This window comes from Euphorbia lathyris, chromosome 5 (genome assembly GCF_963576675.1).
Source record: "Euphorbia lathyris chromosome 5, ddEupLath1.1, whole genome shotgun sequence".
Lineage (NCBI taxonomy): Eukaryota > Viridiplantae > Streptophyta > Magnoliopsida > Malpighiales > Euphorbiaceae > Euphorbia > Euphorbia lathyris.
The window spans coordinates 57584970-57610135 of NC_088914.1; the positions used below are offsets into that span (position 1 = coordinate 57584970).

A 25166-nucleotide genomic window follows, 5' to 3' on the forward strand; every position below is an offset into this window, starting at 1 on the left:
TTCTTACTGTGTATTCCCTTGTATTATTCTCGCACCAGAACCAGCTATCATTCTATCTTCTTCGTCGAGCTGGAATCGCACGAATCAACTGTGCATCCCGCCTGTTAATGCTGCTATCAATTGTTTTTTACTAGTTATATACATTACTACGACTATTAAAAATTATGGCCCCCCTTAGAGCCTTGGACCCTAGGCGAGGCACTCCTGGCCTAGGCCTAGGGCTGGCCCTGGTCGAAGATCCGTCATATGGTTTAGATTCTCACACTTAGGGATTAAAGTAACTATTATGTTATTTAAACTAAACTGATAGGGAACTCATTACATGCTAACCAACCCGAGCAAGCCAAGAAAAACATCATGACCAATTTGTGGCCAAAAGTGTTGAAAAAACCCTGGGTTAAGCCCGTCTAGACCCTAGGATTTATCCGAATGCATTTGGAAAATGGTAGTTGTAAAATCGTCAAAGGAAAAACGTGCAGTTAATGAACAATTCATCTCATCTGACACCAAACAAGGGACAATACCAACAGCAGAAAAATCATGCAATGGGGAAGCAGAAAATAAAGTTTTAAAATAATAAAGTGCCACACTTACCTGACTCTGCTGTCTGTGCAATGCATGCCCCTGTTAAACAGACTTTCTATTCGTTTTGCTCGCTTCCTCACAGTAACACAAGCATGGAAATATTTGGTGTTTCTATCCCCTTCCCGAAGCTAAAAAGATTTCACATGTTGCTTCCAATACACTGCTTCATGTTTCAGAACATTATTAACTTCCGCTAGTATCAAAAAAACTGTAATCGAAACGAAACCCACTGAATCTCGCAACTGCTCCAATATGTGTTTGTACCTGCTGATTTTTTTGTGAAACGATTCTTGATGCTTGAACCATAACTCGCTAGCAACGAGTTGCATGCTGCCAGCTGTGCAAAAACAAGGTAACTTTTGTTCTCATTCCAACACTTTATGACAAGTTCATTAAATCCCTCCTCCGTCACCCAAGCCATTTCACACCTGAACCGATGCTTCTTAATTTCAGGTATCATGTATTCCACTTCAAGCAACAATGGGGAATGATCCGAATATGGAGAAATCAGGTTTGTAAGACGATAATTTCCAAACTTTTACATCTAGCCACCAGTCCTGAATGCATGATAAAGTTTCTCACTGACCCAATTAGCAGATCCTTTACCCCGATCCCACGTGAACAGACTACCACACATACATAGATTGTGGGGATCATTAAATCGAACTGCTTCGGTGAAGCGTGTAATAAAAGATATCGTGTAAATAGGATCCCTCGTTTATCACTCGTTGCCAAAATGCAATTGAAGTCCCCGATGAAACAACTAGGAAGAGCAGAAAAAGCCACAATCGTGCTTAACAATGCCCAAGAATCTCATTGTCTGTTTCTATCCGCATAACCATAAAAACCAATTAGACGCCAATCCCCCTTTTGTGTATTCCGGACTGCTAACTTAATATGGTGATCAGAGAAACTACTAAAACTATACACTATATCATCCTTCCAAAGTATAGCAAGACCACTGTTGTGCCCACTGGCACTCACCATAAAGCAACCAGAAAAGCAAATTGACGTAGCAAACAATCGATATGACTTTTATCCACTAAGGTTTCCATACGGAAAACTAGATTCGGCTTGTGGGCTTTTAGTAACTCACCCAGCAAACGAACTGCTCGGGGCTTATCCATGCCCCGATAGTTCCAGCTCAGGCACGTCATTGGGCTCGGGGGTCTGATCCTCAGACCGCGCTGTTTTCATATCATCAAAACATGTGGATATGTGAACCTTAGAAATCGCATGCTCTTGTAAAGAATATGTATTCAAAACAACTGATTTTTTCACTTTAGTGTTGCTCAAACCATCAGCCATACTACACTCTCGTCTTCTATTCCTTGCTTGTTGGAGTTCTAGTTTGACATCCTCCTCCGACTCTATGGCCACATTAACCTCATCGGTAGTCTCATAGACTAAACCCGTCTGGGTCATTTGTACCCTCGAGAGCCCTTCATCTGCAGTACCTAGCTCACGTAACCAACAAGAAATAGGTGGTGATCCCCCTATACGAACCTGTTCCACGAGTCAAATCCCCCATTCCTATTTTAACTCTCGCGTATCAGTTTGAAAAAGCTTATCACAAAAACATTTTGTATGGCCTAAGATACTGCATAGGTAACAAAAATTACACAATAACTCGTATTTGAACTGAAGCAACGTAGCTTCCGTCTCTAACCGTTTAACCTGTCTACAACATTTTCACAGCTTTCGGACGTCCATAACCACCCTAATTCTCATATAGCTGAATCGACGAAAACTCGAGTCACTCGTAGCGTCATACTCCAAAAAGCTACCAATGAAATCTCCAATCTGCTTACCAACAACTTCCGAGTAGAACCTTGTTGGCACCCCGAACACCTAGACCCAAATGTTCATCATATCTAGCTCCACCTGTTCCGGTAGAAACCCCAGTTTACTCTCCCCTATAATCAACATTCTATTGTCAAAAGACCATAGCCCCCCTCAATCACACGTTCTCTATCCACCTTGTAGAAAAATTCAAAAGAGAAAAGTTTGTATCTACTGCGGTAATCCAAACCTCTTTCTTCGACATCCAAATGTCGGCCAACCTTATTTTCATGGTAGCTAAATTCACCGAACACTCAATTAGGAAATTACCTTAGAGCATACATGCCCACCGTTGACTGTGACATGAAACTCAAAAGGATCATCTTCCTCATAAGCTAGGGACATGTTGGCAAATTAACTTTCCATTCGTAACTGGAGATTGTGAAGACACAAATGCGATAGCAACACAAACACAAACTCCCCACAAATCACTACAAAAACCCAAATAGAACTCCCACAAGAGAAAACTCCAACGAGGGAAAGACATAACTGGCGATCTTTTATCTATTATTTAATCATATTTGGCACATTGACCTGATAAGTAGATAACGGTTCTATAAAGTCTTTCATTCAAATTCTATAAAACTTCACCAATTGAGATAGATGGTCCATTATTTGATCATATTTGGCACATAGACTTGATAAGAAGATAGCGGTTCTACAAAGTCTTTCATTCAAATTGTGTAAAACTTCAAAGACCAAACATGACAAAGTGAAACTTTGATGTATAGCCTTCGCCCCTCCTTATGAAGGCTTATTGGGGATGTGGATAGGCCAATTAGCAGCATCGTAGTACTTCATACGAAAGATGGTTAGAGCAAGTGCGGAAACTGTTATCTTGCTTTCTCTGTCTCCTTCGGTAGGATGCTCGAAAAGTGAAAAGATTGGTTCTGTGCCAGATCATGGTGATATGCTGGATTAAAGGGTTGTTTCGTCGATAGCATTATCTGATGTGGGATGCGTAGTAGTTGTTGTCACAGTAGGGGTCCCTAAGGCGGAATTGTCCTAAAGTAGCCATAGCGTTGATTGCTCTCCTTGTTCTATTGTATGGGCTAATTATCTTAACGAAAGCCTTCTTTTTGGCTCTCGTGTGAGGGTTGTCCCTACCAATCCAAAAGTCTAAAGGTAGCCTGTCTAAAACCGCCTAACCCCTTTCCTTTGAAAAGAAGACAAAAACCAAACCAGATAGGCGCTGGGACTGTATGGCTTAACACTGGCCCTCCCCGGAGCAAAGAGCTCACCTAACCTGGATGTAAGTCTAGTCAGTCAGTAGCGGTAGAATAGTATGATTTCCTAGCGAAGGGAGCCCTCTAGGAGCGAAGGAAGCCCTTTTCCTCTAGGAAAGCCCCCTACCAATGGACCTAAGCGCTCAAACCAACCCTTGTGATGTCACTGAACGAAAGTCTTAGGGCAGTAATCAGGAACACAACAAACCTAACAACCAAATCGGCTAGGCTAAGTTTGAAAATTACGACTTTAGTTCAGGTTTCCCAGTGAGTGTAATGCTGGTTTCATCGCGCAGTTCCAGTCTTCTTTCCCGACTCGATTCCTTCCTTTGCATATAACTAGCTAATGCTACTGGGGATGCCCTTGATGGATTCGCACTTCTCTTGGTGGAGTAACTTGCTTAGTTTTTTGACTCCGGGAGGGCTCTTGGTCCTACCAATTACTTGAAGCTAGCTCTGTCAAAGCAGAAAGGACTTTTAAGTCGTCATCAGTGCCACATCGGCTTGATGCCGAATCCAAGACAAGAGCAGATATTCCCCTAAGAAAGGAAATGGGGCCAACAACTCTTACAACATGCTTCCTGTACTTTAAAACTGTCTTGCCCAGATGAGATAAAAAAATATTCGTAACCCCAAGGAAAGAGGCCTGCACCCCTATCCAAGGTAACTGAAATGCCTGTTAGGGAACCCTATCCATTGATTGCCTCGTCTGGAGGACTGACACTGGCTCGCAGGCTTGACTTGCTTGCAGGAACTAAAGTAACTGGTTTGTTTGATAAAAGCAGGAACTGAGGATATCTCTTTTGCCTTAAAGAATCCAATTGCAACTCACACCCCAGGGAAGGCAACTGACTCAGAGGAGGGGTTGACAGATACAGATAACCCACTGGGCACTCGTACTAGAAATATGATGTTACCCTCTGGGGCAGAGACTAGACACTTATTACCTCCTGGTAAAGGAGACTAGGCAGGGAACTGGTCGGGATCAACAGCAAGGGCAACTACTATTATAATTTTGAATACATCCTAGACCAAATGCTTTAAGAAGATATATTATTCAAAATTCAATAGACATTATTTGAGGTGTAGTAATAGTGCTGATGAACCAGAATATATCAAACAGGCAACGTGCTTTCATTCTTTAGATCCTATACTCCTTTCGGGGGAATTGAAACTCAATCCGAAATTAGGATTTGAGCGTTGTCCAAAACGACCAGCAGATAGCATTGAATTTAAGTTGGTTTTGAAGTTCAAATTCTGCAAAATTGATTAAAGAGATTTGAGAATAGTCCGACTGCCCACAACTCTCAATTCTTGTTCAACAGGAAAGCTACTTTTTGTTTGTTTTTGCTTAAAATTCAATAGGATCCAAGGTATGTAATCCACTCAAATACAGAGCTCTTAGTTCAACATTGTTTCTACCACTACAATAAAACCTAAATTCTCAACAAAAGGCAGTCTTCACAAAACACCAATCCATCATCGAACCACACATCCATCTGCTTGGCCCGAACAACTTCCTTGTATAAGCAACACCTGCAGACCTGCAAACACGCAATTATGTGATACTATCTAACCAGTTATCTAACTTACTGACCATCCCATTAGCAGCTGTATCTCTACTACTTGGCAGTTTTCGCCCGTTCAAGTTTTGCTGTTACTTGTTCCTCTGTCAATGGAAGATAGTAAATTCGAGGAGTTGCTCTGGTTTTCCGAAAGAGGTCATCCAGAGTAACAATTGGAGGGTCATGTTTTTCTGGAGGTGGGGGTGGTGGTGGCAGATTAACAAGCCTTTCCCTGGCTGGGGGTGGGTTAGATAAAGGAGGTGGTGGTGGAAGGGCAGGCGGGGGTGGAAGTTGCTGCCTAGAAACCTGCTGACGAGGAGAGGGCTGAGGCGGCACAGGTGATGCAATAGAAGCACCAGGAGTGACAGGGGCAGCTGGAGACTGAGGAGCCTCTGCTCTATTTCTAACCTCCTGCGGGCCAACAAACTCAGCCACTAAAAGGCGCCCACCATTGGAAGGCCATTGGAGATTGTACACAGCATTTCGTGTTTCTATGGCTTCTTCCACAGATGAATACTGCGTCAACAAAGAATTTCCCCATGTTCAGAAATGTGCAAGTAGAGATATTCGATAATCAAATACTATCAGTTCATCTTTTTCAACAAAACCAGAAGAATTTTCCCACAGCTAAATATATTCCACATAAACAGCCAATAATTATTTAATTACTATCCCATGTGTGCGTTTGAGTGAGAGAGAGGGGCTTACACTGACGTAGCAATGGGTTTTAATGTGGTCCATCCAGAAACTGGTAACTGTCCCAGTTTTGCCTAGAAGCTCTTGGACAGCTTTGATAGTAAATGGACGCAGAAAACGATCAATTCTAAGAGAATTGGTTGGAGGTTTTTGTGATGGTGGAACTGCCACAAACAAAGAGTAATACTCAGTATAAATAAAGTTTAACTATTCTCAAGAAAGCATGTACACGTCGATAGGAGTTCAACTCACCAACACGTTCCTTCGGTGCATCCTCATTGCTAAGTGTGGAGTCGGATCGAGAAAAGTTGCGTCTTGAAAGAGTAGGCTGAAATGTATCCTTAGGTGTGGCAGTAGGTGTGAGGTTAGTGCTTTGTGGTTCAGGTACCTTAAGGCTTTCAGAATTCCATTTCCGTTGCCTCTTTAAGGGCTCAGTGCTCCCAGCAGCCTCTTGATCTACCAACGAAACATGCAGCAACAGAAATATTCATTAAAAAGAATTCAAATTGAACTGTTAAGTCTGAACAGGTAATATTTTCTAAATTGAAGGAAGTCAAGGTTCAAAGGAAGTCTGTTACAAAACAAAAAATAGAGATTTCACCTTGAATCATCCGTGAAATAAAAAAGAACAAAAAATGACAGATACTAGCACCTGGTCTTCTTCATACACCTAATTGCTTTAAAGGACCAATCCAAAATGTGTGCAAACTTATCCAGGAAAGAAACAGGAACAAAGAAAATAAAAACAGGAACAAGACTCGGCTAGTCAGAAAATTGACGAGCTCCAGCTCAATATTCTGTTAATGAGTTGCTCACGAGCTGTTCGCAAGCTTGTTAACTTCATTCGTGAGCAATTCATTAATTATTTTTATTAATTATATTGCTTTGAAATTTTTTTCACATAAAACTACATGGTTTTGAAATCTATAAAACTAAAATTTACACAACACTACGTTGTTTTACATTTCCCCCTTTATGGAAATGTTATTATTGAAAAAAAATCAAATCAACCTTGCTCAAGAGCGTGTGTTCATGAACCTATATCTGCCCGCGAGCTTTCGAGCCGAGCTTCGTCGTGCTCAAGCTCGGCTCATTTACAAATGGAGCCAAACAGGGTCAAGCTTTTATCAAGCCGAACACTGAGCCTCTCATGAATGGCTCGGCTCATTTACAACCCTATTGTTGTCAAATAGGGTAGACACATATTCCCTTCAAAGAAACACAAGCACCAACACTAAAGATGTATGCTTAAACTTGTAATTTGTTGCTAAATTAGCTCTTATAGAAAATAAATAATAAATAAGGAAATTTATATTTCTCTAAATTATGTATTACGGAAATGACCCTTTTACCTTTGCATAGAAGAATTTGATGTACTAGTACAATGCATTTGTTATAGAGAGGCAAAATTAATAGCACCTTAAAACTTTCATGGGAATTAATAACCATTGGAAAGCAGGAAAATAAAAGGAAAAACAATTAAAGGAACATCTGAGAACTGAATTATATATTATAACTTTAGAGCATACAACATACTCGCTCCATTCCCTTATATGAGTCATTCAAGGTATTTCACACAAATTAAGAAATACAATTACTATAGATTCAAAAGCACATGGATCAGGACAAAAAAAATAATGTTTGGACCAAAAAAGTAAACTAAAAATTCTTGGAAAACTAAAATGACTTATATTTGGGGAAAAAACTAATTTGCTAGAATGACTTATATAAGGGAATGAATGGAGGGAGTAATTTTTTTCATTAAGGAAACAAATATGAGATCAATAGCTCACCATTAAGTTTTCTTTTCTCAGAAGGAAGAGATGGACGAGTTTGGTTCTCAACATGCATCTCCTTTTCATCTGTAGACAAGTGGTTCTCAGGAACATCAACGAGAATTTCCTCTTTCACAACATGAATTTCACTTTTGTCAATTTTATTTCCCACATCATCAGAGTTATACATTGAATCGATTTGCTTACTTTCCACAACATCTTCTTCCATAGAATCATCACCAGAACTTCTGTCTAAATTTAACTTTTCTGAATAGCCCACATCTACAATATCATTTTTTTTGCTCAAATCTGCATTTATAGCATTGTTGTCATCTTTCTCTTCAACAGATGCCATCTTCTCTTGTGGCTCTTCAACATCCGTTGGATGTGATTCGGCAACAACTGGGACACGATTATCTGTTGATGGTTCCACCATTTCTGGCTTAACAACATCTAGTTCTAATTTGACATTATCAGAAATTATATTATCCTTTATTTCAATCTTTTCGTTAATTGACACAGAATCAGTAGAAATAGAATCAGATTTTACTTGAAACCCTAAAATAGGGCTGACCTCAGATACCTGGTTGTTTGGAGCAGAAGAGTCAAGCATGACATGCTCTGGCGGAGACCTCAAACCCTCATTCTCCAGCTGGGGCTTTGGATCCTCACTGCCCTGCTCGGGCTTTGTATCCTCACTGTCCAGCAGGGGTTTCGGATCCTCACCATCCAGCAGGGGCTTTGGATCCTCACTGTCCAGCTTGGGCTTTGGATCCTCACTGTCCAGCTGGGGCTTTGGACCCTCATTTTCCAGCTGGGGCTTTGAATCCAGCTCAGTCTCCAAACACTCATTGTTCAATTGGAGCTCGGAATCCCCATTCATTTCCAGTGTTTCAGTAATTTCTGCATCTTTCCCAGCCAATGGTACTTCAGATGCCACATCCTCAGAAGCTGCAGGCTTGGCATCCGAAGTAGGTATAGTATTAGCAAGCTCCCCTTCAACGCTAGTAGAATTAGTACCTTCCTCTAGAACACCCTTTCTAAGTTCTCCATCTATGACTTCAGCACTATCCTTGATATCAACCTTAACCTTATCGTCATCAATGTTCTCAACTTTAGCAGCAGAAACCTCAGCTGCTTCAATAGCAACAGGCGACGCCTCGGAGTTTTGAGCCTGTTCAGGCTGATCATCCTCTGATTGTACCTCATCTTCAGGCTGATCATCCTCCAATTGGGCCACATCTTCAGGCTGATCATCCTCTAAATCATCACCAGTAATGACATCTTTTCCATCATTTTCCCGCTCAACTCGAAGTGCCTCATCTAAGCGTCTTATCAAATCATCTTTCAAACCTTTAATTGCCAATCTCCGCTTCTTAAGCTCTTCCCTTAGCTCTGTAACTTTCCACTGATCTATTGGTTTATCATCCAGAATTGGGTATTTTGGTGACATTCTTCCCAAATAAAATCACTTTCACAATCCTTAACAAATAAATAAATAAAAAAGGGTGAATCAGCCACATGGGTCTCGTATCAAAACCTAAAATTGATGATAATAGCAGAAAAAGCAACTCATTCGAACAAATACTCCAAAGTTTTTGGGGAAGTATCAATGTACAAAATAGCACCAATATAGGCTTAAAGTGCAAAAAAGTATCAATTTAGGCCTCCAGAACTAATTGGATTTCTCCCTCCACGTACAACTGAGGGAACTTGTGTCTCGTTCCATTATGAAGCCTAAATTGGTACCATTTTTTAAAAGTTAAACCTATATTGGCACTATGTTGTAGGTGGGGCTTCAATTGTTACTTCCCCCAAAAACCATAATCTTATTTTGTTACCTTATCCCAAATAAAATCCCAACATACATCCCACCAAAAGAAAGAAAGATGCATACGAAGTAATATCAAAAAGGATTAAGGGATAACTTACAGGATGTTAAACTTGGCAGCCGGCTAAGTGCTAGCACCCAAAGAATCAAAATAGAAGGGGATATGAATGAAACCCTAATTCCACAGCACAATACCAGCCATTAGAGACATAGAAGCAAAAGCAGCAAACCACAAAATGAAACAGAAAAGACGCGCCAAAAAAGATTTATCTCAGCCCAAACAAGAATAGACCTAATAATCTGCACTCAACGCGATTCTGGTTCCTGTAAAGAAAAGCAGCTAAAACTAAGAAAACATTAAAAAGAAATGTACAAGAGGGAAAAACAAGAGGAATTTGAGAGAGAAATAGTTCCCGTTCCGATTTTCGTTTTTCGTTTTTCTTTTCTTATTATCCCTTTGGATTTTTTATACGAGAATGCAATTTTAGGGTTTTGGTTCTATGTGTTCGACTCGCTAGCTTCTTTTATGGATACATAGGATAGGATGGAAAGTTGGGCTGTTGTCTTAGCCCCGAAAAACTGATTTCTTGGTGGAATACCCAAAAGGCCCTTACTGGAAGACGTGGGTTCCGTCACGTGCTGTTTAGATCGTTTTCTCCTAACTCGCGTGTTGAGAGTATAGGCCAGGTGGCGTGACCGTTAATTATTCAACTCTCTAACGTGTTTAATATTCAAAATCATGGTTATATTTTGGCTTAATACATACAGAGCCTTGTACTTGACCATTTTTTTCATTTCATTCTCTAAACTCAAGGAATAACCTATTGACCACCTAAACTCTCCAAAATCCATCCAATTTATCCCCTCATCACAAACAAGGTGCTGACATGGCAAAAGTTTGGTTCTCAATCGCCAGACGCGCATGAAGGCTGGGATCGTATAATATTCAACGGTAATATCGACGATCGATTTCGCCATCTTCAGTTCAACGGTAACATCTTCTTATTCTCTTCTTCTTCTTCGCCATTTTCAGTTCTTATTCTTCTCCATCTTCTGCTCATCGATTTCGTCTTCTTCGCGTAGATTCCACATGGTTCTGTCATGTCGATTCCACACGGTTCATCTTTCTCGCTAAACGGTTCGTTCTTGTCTCCCTCTGTGATTTCTTCTGGTTCGTTCTTGTGTTCCTCATTTCTTCATTTCTTCTGGGTTGTTCCTCTGAAGTTCTGTTCCTTTGAAGTTGTGTGACCAATTTGATTTTTCCTGAAAAACGAAGGAAATTGAGTTGATGATGGGTCACGAGATGTGTTTCTGTGGTGAACGTGCTGTACTAAAAGTGTCATGGAGACCTCGTAATCCAGGAAGACGTTTTTATGGATGTCGAAATTATGGGGTATATGTTTTAGCTTCTTGATTACCTACAATTCATTGATAATTGGATTGAGTTAATTGTAAATGTGGAATTTCAGGGACCCAAATATTGTGGATATTTCAATTGGTTTGATAGAGAAGAAGTTCATTGTCAAAGTAGGAAAGTAATCACATGTCTGCTGAATAGGGTTAAACAAAAAGAAGATGGAAATGGCAGCATGCAAATGAACAAGATTTCAGGCAGTAGAAGTCAATGGAAGAGAATGGTAGTCATTTACATTGTAGGGCTTTTAACAGGGGTGTGGTTTATGAGTAGTTGAGTTGTAATGAATGCAACACTGCAGGGAAGTATAATTGAGACCATTGTTAAGCTTGCCAAATGATTGAATTGCTTGAAATGTTAAGCCTGTAATTGTGAAGTTTGTAATGCTCATTTAACCCTGTAATTGTTATGCTTGAAATGTTAAGCCTGTAATTGTGAAGTTTGTACTGGTTATTTCATGCTTCAGGCCTGTAATTGTTCTCTTTGAAATTGTGAAGTTTGTAATGGTTAAGCTTGGAAAGCTTCTATCAGTAGACAATTGAAATATAACCTGAAACTTGACATATAACCTGAAACTTGACATATACATTGGATATGAACTTGTTCATTACAGGCTACTTGACAAACAAAATGCCAAATGAAGTTGGCTAAAAAGGGCAGAGTACAAAACTGCTGCCAATCCTAACTGCCTTACTAGATGGTTACAAGCCAAAATGGCCACAATATCAAACATGTCCAAAATAACAAAATGCCTATAATATCAAACATGTCCAAAATATCAATTTGGCCACAAAATAAATCCAAAAAGGCCAAAACACAAAGCTGCAATAATTAAGGCATCCATCTAACAATTGTAGGTGCATTTGGTTGTGAATTTGCTTGTTGAGTGGATGATCTTGTAAGACGAGGTCCTCTTGCATTTGGTTATGAAGCTTCTATTTGTTGTGAAATTGATCTTGTAACTCTAATTAGAGCTGCATTTCTGGGTGCTTTTGGTACAGGCTGAGCTGCACTTGTGGGTGTTGGTCCCGTGTAACGTGATAGTATTAGTTCCAAGGGGGGGTTAGGAACTCATTAAACTTTTTGACTTAAAGGCTGACTTATTTTAATTTTAATACTTTTACTCAGTTTCTAGGTCAGCACCGCTGAGTATGTTTTGAGACAGCTTTAGTCAATTTACTAACTAGAGCTATTTCAGTTGTGAGTTGGGAAGCAACACTTAAGTCGGTTTCCAACTCATCACTCAGATTACTCAGTTTCAGCGTGTACAGATTATTTTATTGAGCAATGTTAAGCAAGCGACACATACATATATATATCAAGAGAAAGGGTTAAAAGTTACTCAGCAGACTTATCATGGTTCGGCCTCTCCGCCTACGTCCAGTCCCCGGAATCCTTCCGAGCTTTTTCAATCCTCTACTGAGCTTTTTAAAGGTAGAGCACAAACCTTTTACAATAGCAACTGAGTATGCAAGAGTACCGTCTTCTATTCGTCTACTCAATCCTATCACTACCACTGAGCACTATAACCGAGTACTCAGCCTCTCTCTACCACTAAGTACTATAACCAAGTACTCAGCTTCTCTAACCTTTTACAGATGATACAATATTTGTTCTCACTTAGTGAAGAACACTTTAGATGAATAAAATCACTCTAGACTTTTACACAAAAATAGGAGTTGGTGTAAGAGCTTGCTTTTTCTTTTCAGACAGCTTCTATTTTGGATTTTGCAAATGAATTGACTTGATGAAGATTTGCTTGTCTGTCTTGTGTATAATCCAAGTGATGAATTGGCCTTTTTGTAGTGATCTTTAAGGCGCCAATGATTTGAATCCTGATATAGCCGTTGTGGGGAAACGGTCTTCATTCGTCATCACTTGGTCAGCACTCAGTGCTGCAGGCCAATCTTGTCTTCTGTTTTTACCAGGAGCCAGGTTTGTCTTCTTTCGCCAGACTTGTCTTCTTGCGTCAGGTTTATCTTCTAGTAAATATCAGATGGTCCATGCTTCTCGAAAAGGTCCTTCCGATAGATTTCTGAGTCTTCTGAATTATGCTCAGAATCCGAAAAATTTTGTTTTCAACACTGATCACTATCGAGGCTGACCTGATGACCACTCAGCTTGACATAGCGGCTTCGCCTTCAAGCTTTTCTGAAGAAGACATTTCTTTTCGTAAAGCTGAGTTGCATTCTACTCAGCTCCAGTTGTGTGACCTGCGCCTGCTGACTTTTGGCTTTCTTTTATAGATGTTTAATTCTTGTTCTTATTAATTAACTTACTCAACATTGAACAAACTCATTAGTACAATTAAATCAAAGCACTTAAATTTAATTGTTTAATCATGAGATTAACTTAAATAATTTTGTCAAATCAAAATCATGTGGAAAGGTGTTTCAACAAACTCCCCCATTTTGATGTTGGCAAAAATATTCAACAAGGAACTCAGTGTTGAGCTCCCCCATGATAGTTGACCTTTTATATACTCCCGAAAATACTCCCCCATAAGGGTTGGATCTACTGACTTAGTTCGACTCTAAACCTTTTAAGATCTAATCGAGTGAGTCTAAGGCTTGAATCAACTGACTTAGTTCAATTCTAAACCTTTTAAGATATAATCGAAGGCAACATTGACCTTGGGGAAAAGGTAGTTGGTCAGGATGTAGTGTGCTTGTCTTTGAGGCTGACCCAAACTTTAGCTGGAGATTTCACCAACGTGGTCCTTGGGTTTACAAAACTCAGCCTTGTAATCAACCCGTTTGTAGTCATTGGTGCATCTTAGTTTTGAACCTTCTTCTTTCAGATCTAGCAGTATAGCGGGATAAGAAGGGGTGATGGTGATCTCCTTCTTCTTAACTTGAGTTACCATATGGTCGACGTTATCGTCAGCTACTTTCAAGTTAGCGTAGAACTCAGTCACTAGTTGTGGGTAGGTTGTTCCAGGGAGTGAGAAGAGAGTAGTCCATCCGTTCTTTGAGATCCACTCGCAGAAGGGTTGCTCAGCTTCAACGAAGCTTTTAGAGAACCAGCGAGAATGGAAGACATTGAGCCTCTTAACACTGCTGAAGACAGGAGTGGATGTCCTTTCCCTGGGTTTCTTGTTCTTCTTCTCCTTCTTTTTCTTTTTTGAAGGAGTTGAGTGTTCCGTGTTAGGGTTTTCCCCGAGGATGCCGACCTCGGCCATGGGTTGGTCAAGCTGACCATGGGTTTGTTTCTGCGATTCGGGTGAGGAGGTTTCTTGATACTCCTGCTCAGCTAGAGAAGGGGGATTAATATAAGAGCGGTTGTCATCGTATTGATCACTGGAGTTGTTCTAGGAATCGCTCGACATGGTGTTCTTGGGATGTTTTTGAGAAAACGCAGAAGTTTGAAGTTTGAGAGAGAGAGATCGAGTGCGAAATTATCAAGCGTAATAAGGGATTAGTGAGAAATCGTCCACTATTTATAGTCGGTGCGTGTTGATCTGATAGGTCAGAATGGCGATGAGCATTTTAACCACTCGGGGTCATTTATTTCTGACATTTATGATAGATTCGACGCATGGTTTTCTAATCATTATGCTTACGTCATCCTATGTAGCTACTTAAATACGTGTGCAAGCATTAATTGCGCAAGTTGTTTAACTCAGCATCTAAGGTATTTGACGTTTGAAGTTCTGAGTGAGTAGTTTAGTATAAAAGGGATACTTAACATGCGTAGTAATTCAGCATTTATCAATCACTCAACATGTATAGCAACTCAGCATAAAGTGATTTTATAGCATTCATATTTACTCAGCATATGACAATTACTCAACATGTAATAATCACTTAGCATGCGTTAATCGCTCAACATTCATTGTATATGGAAATATTTTGAAGAGGATTAAACATACCGATAGCTTCCCTTAATATGCTAAACTGTTCACGAGCCAACGACTTCGTGAAGATATCTACAAGTTGTTCATCCATTGGAACATAGGTCAGCTTGATCTCACCTTTGAGTACATGATCTCTGATGAAGTGATGTCTAATGCTGATATGCTTCATCCTACTGTGCTGGATTGGATTCTTTGATAAGTCAATGACACTTTTGTTGTCACATTTGACTTCAATTGTTTTCATTTGAACTCCATAATCATCCAGTTGTTGCTTGATCCACAAGACTTGGGCAACACAGCTTCCAGCAGCAATGTACTCAACTTCAATGGTTGACAGAGCTACTAACGACTACTTTTTACTGAACTAAGACACTAGACAGCTTCCAAGGAAGTGACATCCTCCTGAAGTACTTTTCCGCTCAAGCTTATCTCGTCCATAGTCAGCGTCAGTGTATCCAACGAGTGTGAAATCGTTTGTGTTAGGATACCACAAGCCTGCATTCACTGAGCTTTGCAAATATCTAAGGATTCTTTTTACAGCTATGTAATGAGATTCCTTAGGGTTAGCTTGATATCTTGCATAGTAACATACTGAGTACTGAATGTCTGGCCTACTTGCCGTTAGATAGAGTAGAGAGCTAATCATACCTCGGTACAATTTGTTGTCTACTGACTTACCTTTTTTGTCAGTACAAAGCACAGTGTCGGTATCCATTGGGGTAGATATTGACTTACAATTTTCCATATCAAAATTCTTCAATATCTCCTTAGCGTAATTTGTCTGGCTAATAAAGATGTCATTCTTCCCTTGTTTAATTTGAAGTCCGATGAAGAAGTTGAGTTCTCCCATCATTGACATCTCAAACTCAGTTTGCATCTGCTTACTAAATTCCTTGCACATAGACTCATTAGTAGCACCAAAAATAATATCATCAACATATATTTGTGCCAGCAGGGTATCTTTACCTTTTTTCTTAATGAATAAGGTTGTGTCAGCTTTTCCTCTAACATAGTTTATGGTCAGCAGAAAGCTGGTCAGCCTTTCATACCAACCACGTGGTGCTTGCTTCAGACCGTACAGAGCCTTTTTGAGCTTATAAACATGGTTTGGGAACTTGGGATCCTCAAACCCTGGAGGCTGACTAACATAAACATCTTCATTTATAACTCCATTAAAATGCACTCTTGACATCCATTTGGAACACTTTAAAATTCATAAAGCTAGCATATGCACACAATATTCTTATAGCTTCTAATCTAGCTACAGGGGCAAAAGTCTCACCATAGTCAATACCTTCCTGCTGACTGTAACCTTGAGCTACAAGTCTAGCTTTGTTCCTAACTACGTTTCCTTGTTCATATAGCTTATTACGAAATACCCATTTTGTTCCTATGGTCTTTTGGTTTCTTCGTTTAGGCACTAAATCCCACACTTCATTTCTTTTGAATTGGTCGAGTTCCTCTTGCATCGCATTTATCCAGAATTCATTGTTCTTAGCTTCTGAGAAGTTTCTTGGTTCAAGAACTGATACGAAAGCTACGTTGCTGAGATATCTCCTGAGTTGATTTCTGGTCATCAAGGTGTTCTCAGTGGCATCGAGAATGCTACTTTCAGAGTGTCCTCTTGGAACCTTGATCTCTTTTGGCAATGTAGTGTCTTCAGGGGTAGGTGTTTCAATAATCTCTGCAGGATTATATTGGTCAGCAAAGATAATTTGAGGTTCGTTTTTACCTTTGGTCAGCCCTTGAGGTAGTGACTCAGCGGCTCCATTTTGGTCAGCAGAAGCTGAGCATGGGTCATCTTCGGCAGGCTGACTTATCTTCCTTGCAGGGTCAGTTTCATCAAACTCAATATGTACAGACTCTTCAAAGACCTGAGTTCGTTTATTGAACACCCTATATGCTTTACAGTTTGTTGAGTAGCCTAAGAATATAGCTTCGTCAGCTTTTGAATCAAACTTAGCAAGGTTGTCTTTAGTATTTAGAATAAAACATTTGCAACCAAAGGCATGAAAATATCCAATGTTGGGTTTTCGTCCTTTACAAAGTTCATAGGGGGTTTTCTTAAGTATAGGTCTGACTAAAGCCCTATTGAGTATATAGCAAGCTGTGTTGACAGCTTCACCCCAAAAATACTTTGGAAGCCTATTCTCACTCAGCATTGTCCTAGCTATTTCAACTAAGGTTTTGTTCTTCCTCTCAACTACCCCATTTTGTTGAGGAGTTCTAGGAGCAGAAAAATTGTGGTCAATGTCGCTGGCTTCACAGAATTCATCAAATTGTTGATTTTTGAATTCTCCACCGTTATCACTTCGGATGTGAGCTAATTTTAGGTCTTTATCATTTTCAAGTTTTCTAACCAATGTTGAGAACATCTCAAAAGCTTCATCCTTTCTACTCAGCAGGATGACCCAAGTGTACCGAGAAAAGTCATCTACAATGACTAAGGAAAATCTCTTACCACCCAAGCTCAGCGGCTGGACTGGTCCAAAAAGATCCAAGTGTAGTAACTCTAATGGACGCTTGGTTGACACTACATTTTTACTTTGAAAAGATTTCTTAGTTTGTTTTCCTTGCTGACAAGCATTGCATAATTGATCTTTTTCAAACCTGAGTTTGGGCAATCCCTCAACTAATTGCTTTCTTGCTAATTTCGCAAGGAGGTTCATGCTTACATGACCAAGTCTCCTATGCCATAGCCAGGAATTATCTTCCTTTGACACTAAGCATATGTTCTTTGAAAACTTCTTTTCTAAGTTCAGCATGAAAACATTATCAACACGAGGTGCAGTTAAAATCAACTCATTTGTTTTACCCTCGAGTATTTTGCACTCAGTGGCATCGAATACAACCTTTCTACCGCTGTCACACAGCTGAGCTACGCTTAGTAGGTTATATTCAAGTCCTCTGACTAGGGAGATTGACTCAATAGTAGGATCACCACCAATAATACCTGACCCTACTATCTTACCCTTTTTGTTGTCTCAAAAACTTACATTTCCACCTCATTTATGTACAAGTGTTATGAACTGAGTTTCATCACCAGTCATATGCCTTGAGCATGCGCTGTCAATATACCACAACTTTGACTTCTTAGTACACCTTAGGCTTACCTGCAGTATAACTAGTTATCTTTAGGTACACAAGTCTTTTTGGATCCTCGTTTGTTTGGGTCAGCAGGCGATACATCATACTTAATTTTATGACGACACACATTGACAGTGTGGCCATTCTTCCCATAGAAGTCACAATAAACTTTCCGTTGGGGATACTTTACATTCTGGTCAGCACCTGGGTGCTGAACATGCCAGCATACCTTTATGGTATGACCTCTCTTTCCACAGAAGTCACATTGACATTCTGCTGAGGATTCCATCTCCGCTGACCAGTACCTGAGTATTCAGCTTTTGAATAAAACCTCTTCTTAGCTTATGTATTTAGCTGGCTTTGTATGGATGTGATGTCCTTCCTCGGTTTTTTAGAATCTGATTGGACTTCAGAGACAAACCTATGCATGATTTTTAAGTTTTCATCTTGCCTGGTATTGTCCTGAAGAAGATGTAGGAGATCACTTAGTTTGACCTCCTCAATCTCATCACATCACCTGCTGAGTGTTTGTATTTTCTTATTACCCTTTTTGATAAGTGTATAGAGATCACTCAAGGCATTAATCATTTCATTTCTGAGAAAAGGTAGAGACATTACCTCAATTGAGTGTTCCTCATGGTCAGATCCACCAGACAGGTCAGCTTGCTTAGAATGGCATAGGTCAGCAGATTCATCAGCCATGAAATAGATGTTTGCTGACTCAATGGCATTAGCTTCGGATGATGTTGACTCATCGCTATCACTCCATGTTGCCACCATTGCCTTTCTACTTCCCTTCTTGTCTTTCTTCAGGGTAGGACAACTTGACTTGATGTGACCAGCTTGATGGCATTCAAAGCAAGTAACGGGCTTTGAGCTGTCTTTCTTGTGTCTGCTATCACTTGACTCAGCTTTATATTTATCACTTCTTTTGAATGGCCTTTTGCTGTATTTGTAATTTTTCCAAAACAGCTTCTTCATTTTTCTAGTGAACTTGGCTATCTCCTCATCATCTGATGAGTCAACTTCGGTTGAGTCAGCTTTCATGACAAGAGATTTTTGCTTCTTGTCCTCAGTCTTTTCTTTGGCCTCAAAGTTCTTCATTGAGATCTCATGGGTCAGCAGAGATCCAATGAGCTCATCATACTTGTAGGTGGTCAGGTCCTGAGCTTCTTCAACAGCTGTTTTCTTTGCTTGCCAGCTTTTGGGGAGACTCCTTAGAATTTTCTTCACCTGTTCTTCCTCGGTGAAGTTCTTATCGAGTCTCTCGAGCTCGTTGATTATATTGGTGAATCTTGCATTCATTTCAGAGATGCCTTCATTTTCATTCATCTCGAACAGCTCGTACAACCACATGTGTTGATTCACTTTTGACTCATTGACCTTACTAGTTCCTTCATAGGTAACCTCCAGCTTCTTCCAAATTTCTTGTGCTGACTCACAACCTGAAATCTTATTGTATTCTGCAGTATCTAGCGCACAGTGAAGCATATTTATAGCCGAAGCATTATTTTGCAATTTCTTAAGGTCATCCTTTGACCACTTAGCTTCGCTTTTGACAGTTTTTACACCGTCAATGATTTCATAGGGAACAAAAGGGCTTTGGACTATAGCTAGCCATGCACTCATATTTGTTGCCTGAATGAAATTTTTCATCCTGTTTTTTCAAAATGTGTAGTTGGCCCCAAAGGACAAAGGATGCCTAGTTATGGATAATCCCTCATGGAGTATCTGAGTTGTTTGGTTTCCAGGAAGAAAACGAGTGTTGTTCTTGTTGGTCCCTGGTAATTAGTTCCAAGGGGGGGTTAGGAACTATTATAACTTTTTCGCGTTTTAATTAAGCTGACTGGAAGTTATTTTGAGAGTTAATTAACTCAGCTTATGGTCAGCTTGGTGAGATATGTTTGAAGACAGCTTTAGTCAGATGTTGACTAAAGTTGTTTTCTTGTGAGTTGAGAATTGACACTCTTGGAGGTCAGCTTCTAACTCAGCACCACTTACTTACTCAAGATCAGCTTAGACAATTTATATGCTGAGTAAATAAAGTAAACAACACATGCAATTATAAGAGAGAGTTTAGAGATTACTCAGTATCACTTATCCTGGTTCGGCCTCTCTGCCTACGTCTAGTCCCCAGAGTCCTCCGGGATTTTTGAATCCAATACTGAGCTCTTTAAAGGTAGAGCACAAACCGATTACAAGGCAGTTGAATATGCAAGAGTACCTTCCTCTATTCGTCTACTCAACTCCTACTAAGTGCTATAACCCAGCACCTAGATTTCTCTACCACTGAAATGCTTACAACCAAGCACTCAGCTTTACACTCTCAATATTTCTATTGATCACAGACTTGTTCTTTTTTGAACTAAAGAACACTTTAGATGATTACAAATCAATCTAGCATTTACACATAGAATAGAAAAGTCGGTGTAAGATTCTTTTTGTATTTGAGTGCTTTTGAAACTTTCTCTCTTGTATTTTTCTTTTGATGCTTCAGTGTTTGTCCAAGTTTTTCGATTGTCCTTTTATAGAAGGAAATCTGTAGATTTGATCGTTTTGAAATTTCCTAACCGTTAACATCAAACGGCTCTTTTGGGGAACAATTTCTGGAAAGCTTCAGACTGCACCTCCATTCCCTTTCTCTGTTTTCTTCAGGCGTCAGGTTTGTCTTCTAGCGCCTGGTTTGTCTGTTTGTGCCAGTTGTCTGTTTCCAATAATCCAACGTCCCATGACTCTTGGAATTAGTCTTTTAGGTGTCTTCGAGGTTCCAATTATTGGTGCAGAAGATTGGCAGATGTTGTCTTTTAGTGAACGGATCCTTCATGCTGTCCTGACTGTTACTCAGCTTCGTTTGTTCTTTTCGAATGTTCAATGTTCATGCTGAGTTCTTTCAAGGTCAGCTCCGTTCTGTTTAACCGCTCCTGAAGAAGTCTTCAACGTTAGTCATCTTCGTTTTGCTTCTGAATTTTAACTCCACTCAGCTTCTATTCTGTCATGCTGAGTTCCGTTCTACTCAGCTTCGTTTATGCTGACTTTTGTCATGTCTTTACTTTATATATTTTTGCACTCAATATTTAACAAACATATTAGTACAATTAAATCAAAGCATCTAAATTTAATTGCCTCTTAATCATGGATAATTTTGTCAAATCAAAATCTTGTGGAAAGGTGTTTCAACAAACTCCCCCATTTTGATGTTGACAAAATACATAATTACGGAACTCAGTTATAAGTTGCCCCATGATTGATATTTTTGATATGACTCCCCCGTAAGGGTTGCATATATTTTGTCTTAATTTTATTCTAAACCTTCCAAGATCTAATTTGATTAGACTTAAGACATTTGTGTGTACTGACTCAATTTTGGAAGGATGTTGTCTCTCAATTTTTAGTGTTTATGTGTTTAACCTTTTTTATTCGTTTGTTCAAACTTGATTAGTCAGATTAGGAAGAAAACTGATACTTGTGATATTAGATTAAACCATAACAACAAAAAAACATATTAACCTAAACAGTAGACAACAAAAACAGGAAACAGGATATGATGCTAAGTCTCTAAACACAGACTAGCTAGTTTTACTTCTTCTTTCTTTGAGCTGAGGGATCAACATAAGCAATGCCTTTTCCTTTGCTTCCAGACGCAGTACCTGCTGGCTGAGGCTGAGTTCCTCCTTTACTTGTCTCCCCCGTTTTGCCATCATCGGGTTTGTAGAGGAAAGTTTCATTCCGTGCTGCGGAGGAGAGATACTGAGAGTAGCGCTGGAGCCTTTTGGTGCTTTCACCCAAGCCATCAATGACTGGCACACTATCGTCTTGGATATGCCGAGGAACCCTAAGAGAGCTGCTGATCATACTGAGGAGGCATTCATGAGATTTGCTCAGGCAGGTGAGGGAGCTTGTGATCTGACCAAAAACTTGATGGAACAGCTTGAGCAGAGCAGAATCATAAAACATACGCTGGCCATTGTTGATGCGCATTGCCTTCATGATAGCTTGTGAAAAGCTCATGAGTTCAGTGTTGGAGATGGGTTCAATATCCATTTGGGCTCGGTCAATGTTGAGTAGTCTGACTGCCTTACTTAATTGGTCAATAGTACACTAGGAAGAGGAGGATACTAGATCACGTGTGCTGGTCAGCTTAGTATGAAGTTGGGTGAAACATTTTTGAAGTTCGGCAGAGGTGGCAAACTCAGCATTGCCGGGTGGACTTAATTTGGTCAGCTCAGCATTCAATTTGGTAAAACAGTCTTGCAATTCAGCAGATGTAACAGACTCAGGATTGACAGTTGCTTTAGAGGTGGTCAGTTCCCCTGCTAGCTTAACAAAGTAGCTTTGAAGCTCAGTGGAAATGACATACCCTGGATTGACTTCTGACAGTTGGTGAATTTTTCCTTCAAGCGAATTCATATGGGTGGCCATTGTAAGCACTAGTTCAGTCAGTTTTGCGATTTGCTCTTGATTAGGTTGCTGAGTTTGAACCGCAGTGATAACACTAACCAGATCCTTAAGCCCTCGAAGTTCATTTAGAAGCTGAGTAATACCAGACAGGTGAGAGGACTCAGCTTGAGTGGATTGGTGACCATCAGCTTGAGTAGTATTGAAGTCTTGAAGCAAGGACTGAGCATAAGCAATGACACGTCGGCCAGACTCAGTAGCATTCAAGTATGCAAACTTAGCAGTATTGGACTCAGAGGCTGGTACAAAGTTTGATGGTGGTGGAGGAGTTGGTTCTCTGCCAGATTGAGTACCTTGATTGGTACCTAGACTTTGATGGGTTTCTTGAGCTGAATCATCAACATGTTGTGTTGGGGGTGGAACTTGATTAGATAAGTTAATCTGCTCAGCTTGAAGTGGGGAAGTGGAGACAGGAAGTGTGCTACCTTGAGCATCTTGGATTGGATCTGCAGGGTTTTTGGCTTGTTCCTCATCCTGAGTAACAGAGGCTTGTTTTTCCACTGGATCTTCTGGTGGTGACTCAGTTTCATTTGAGAAGTACTGGAACTGGATTGTAGAGAGGTCAGTTTCAGGCTCATCAATGGGAAAGTCGTCCATGAGATCAATTTGCTTTTGTGCTTTCTTTTTTAGTCTTCGCCGTGTCTCAGTTCTTGGCGGTGAATGGTCAGTTCGAATACCTTCACTGGACTCAGTAGCAATTGTCTCCTCTTCTACAGGCTGCTCAAAAGGACCTTCAACGGCATTACTTTCTTTCTTTCTCTGCTCAGTATCATCCTGAGGTTCTTCAACATTGGGACATTCTTCCTTCTCAGTATTAACTTCTTGGTGTTCAACATGTTGCTCAGTCTCTTCCACAGCTTCCTTTTCTTGGTCAGTTCCACGACCTTCAGGTTGAGTAGAGGCTAGTGGGACAACTTCCACTATCTTTAAGGAGTTACCCTTTTTCTTCTTCTTTAAAGGGGTTTCTGGAGTTTCTTCGTTCTCATCCTCAGGCTCTTCTTGCCTCTTTCTTTTCTCAGCTTGCTCCTTAGCCTTGTCGGCTTTAGCTTTTTCTCTTGATGAAAGCCTTACTTTCTTTGGGACAGCATGAATGTCCTTGGAGCAGGTTTCTACAGCCTTCCTCTTCTTCCTTTTCTCAGGCTGAGCTGTCTCAGGTGACTCAGCATGAGCCTCAACATCTTCTGCAGGCTCAGCTTCAGGCTCAATTTCTTGTTGCTCATCTTCTTCATCTTCCTCAGCATCTCCAGCTCCTTCATAACCCTTCAAGGGTTGATTATACAATAGTCCATCCAGCAGGACTGCAGTAATTTCACTTCCCAATGTGCTTGTCTCATTCACCGTCTCTATTTGCTTGTCCTGTATAATTTTTGTAATGATTGAGCCCAAGCGGAGTTTCTTACCACTTCGTTGAAACGCTCCAACTAGAAAGACAGGAAGATTGAACGGAGTGCAGGTCAACATGTGCCAGATGAAGCACTGTTCGAAGTTTGATGCGGATGAAGCTGAGCTGAGTTTAGGGAAGATAAAGTTGGTCAGCATGAAGTGGACCATCTTTTGTGCTTTACCCATACAGGTGCTGGGTATTTCCCCCTTATGATCTTTGGGTTTACAGAACCCCTTTAGCTTATCAGATGTGGCTTTTGGTATTTTCTCCTTTGTCGTTCTAAACTGAATTCCTTCGTCTGGTAACTCTAACAATGTGGCTAGATAGGCAGGGGTTATGATGATTTTCTGACCTTTAACAGTGGTCTCCAAATAGTCAGAGTCATCTGCATCAACACGTAGATTCGAGTAGAATTCCCGTACTAACCTGGGATATGTTGTTCCTGAAAGAGAGAAGAGACCTTTCCACTTGTTCTTCTCGATCCATTCATAGAAAGGTTTCTCAGACGAGACAAAATTTGGAGAAAACCATCGGCATTTTAAAACCTCCAGATTGTTGACCTTTGAGTGTACCTTGATCATTGTCCTTTCTATTTCCGTCGAAGGACCAACGTGGTCTGTGGGTTTGTCTGTGGTTTGAGTTTTAGGAGTTTTGTTTTTGTCGGAAGCCATTTTTGAAGGTTTTGAAGTTAGAGAGAAGGAAGTTCGATTTTAGGAGATTACAGGCGTAATGAATGAAGAGTGGGGATTCTTCCACTTTTTATATAAATTTACGGCGGCCCTTAATCATTAACTAGCCGTTTTTACCTGGGGACGTTCAACCGATAAAAGTTCTGTCAATTATGACATCTTCGGTGCATGGGATTTGCCATTAATGTGCGTCTTCCCAAGGTGCCAGAGGTTACACGTGTAGGTTCACCTTAAGCGAGTGGGTTTTTACTAGGTTTAGCTAGAATTCGAAGCATCCACGATATTGAGTGCCTAACTTTTGTGAAGATAATTTCTCTATCTCTAATTAACTTAACATACGTTACTCACTCAGCATATGTATTTACTCAGCATAGAGTGATTACTTAATATGTTTATCTACTCAGCATAGGATGTTTACTCAGCTTTTGTACCTTCTTAATATCATCACTCAATATATGTGTCAATTCAGCATAGGGTGGCTTTTTCATTTTCAAGCTTAGTAAGGAGTAGATATTTTACTTATCATGGCATTTGCACGATTATTCAAAGTTCCACTCATATGACAATTATTCAATACAGATTTAGTTAGAGTGGATTTGACATACCAATTGCTTCCCTTAGTGTGTTGAATTGTTCTCGTGCCAGGGGCTTTGTGAAGATATCTGCAAGCTGATCATTTGTTGGTACGTAGGTCAGCTTGATCTCATCTTTTAGTATATGGTCTCTGATGAAGTGATGCCTTATGCTAACATGCTTCATCC

At 40.1% G+C, this 25166-nt stretch overlaps 1 protein-coding gene across 1 annotated transcript; it reads right to left on the minus strand.

Moving 5' to 3' along the window:
- Positions 1 to 4908: 4908 nt before the first annotated feature.
- On the minus strand, positions 4909 to 10048 carry LOC136228834 (uncharacterized). The gene is made up of 5 exons (XM_066017315.1): positions 9622 to 10048; positions 7708 to 9171; positions 6167 to 6370; positions 5927 to 6078; positions 4909 to 5734 (listed from the first exon to the last, which is right to left on the minus strand). The coding sequence occupies exons 2-5, from the start codon at positions 9140 to 9142 to the stop codon at positions 5276 to 5278; spliced, it is 2250 nt and encodes a 749-aa protein (XP_065873387.1). The 5' UTR covers positions 9143 to 9171; positions 9622 to 10048; the 3' UTR covers positions 4909 to 5275.
- Positions 10049 to 25166: the final 15118 nt, after the last annotated feature.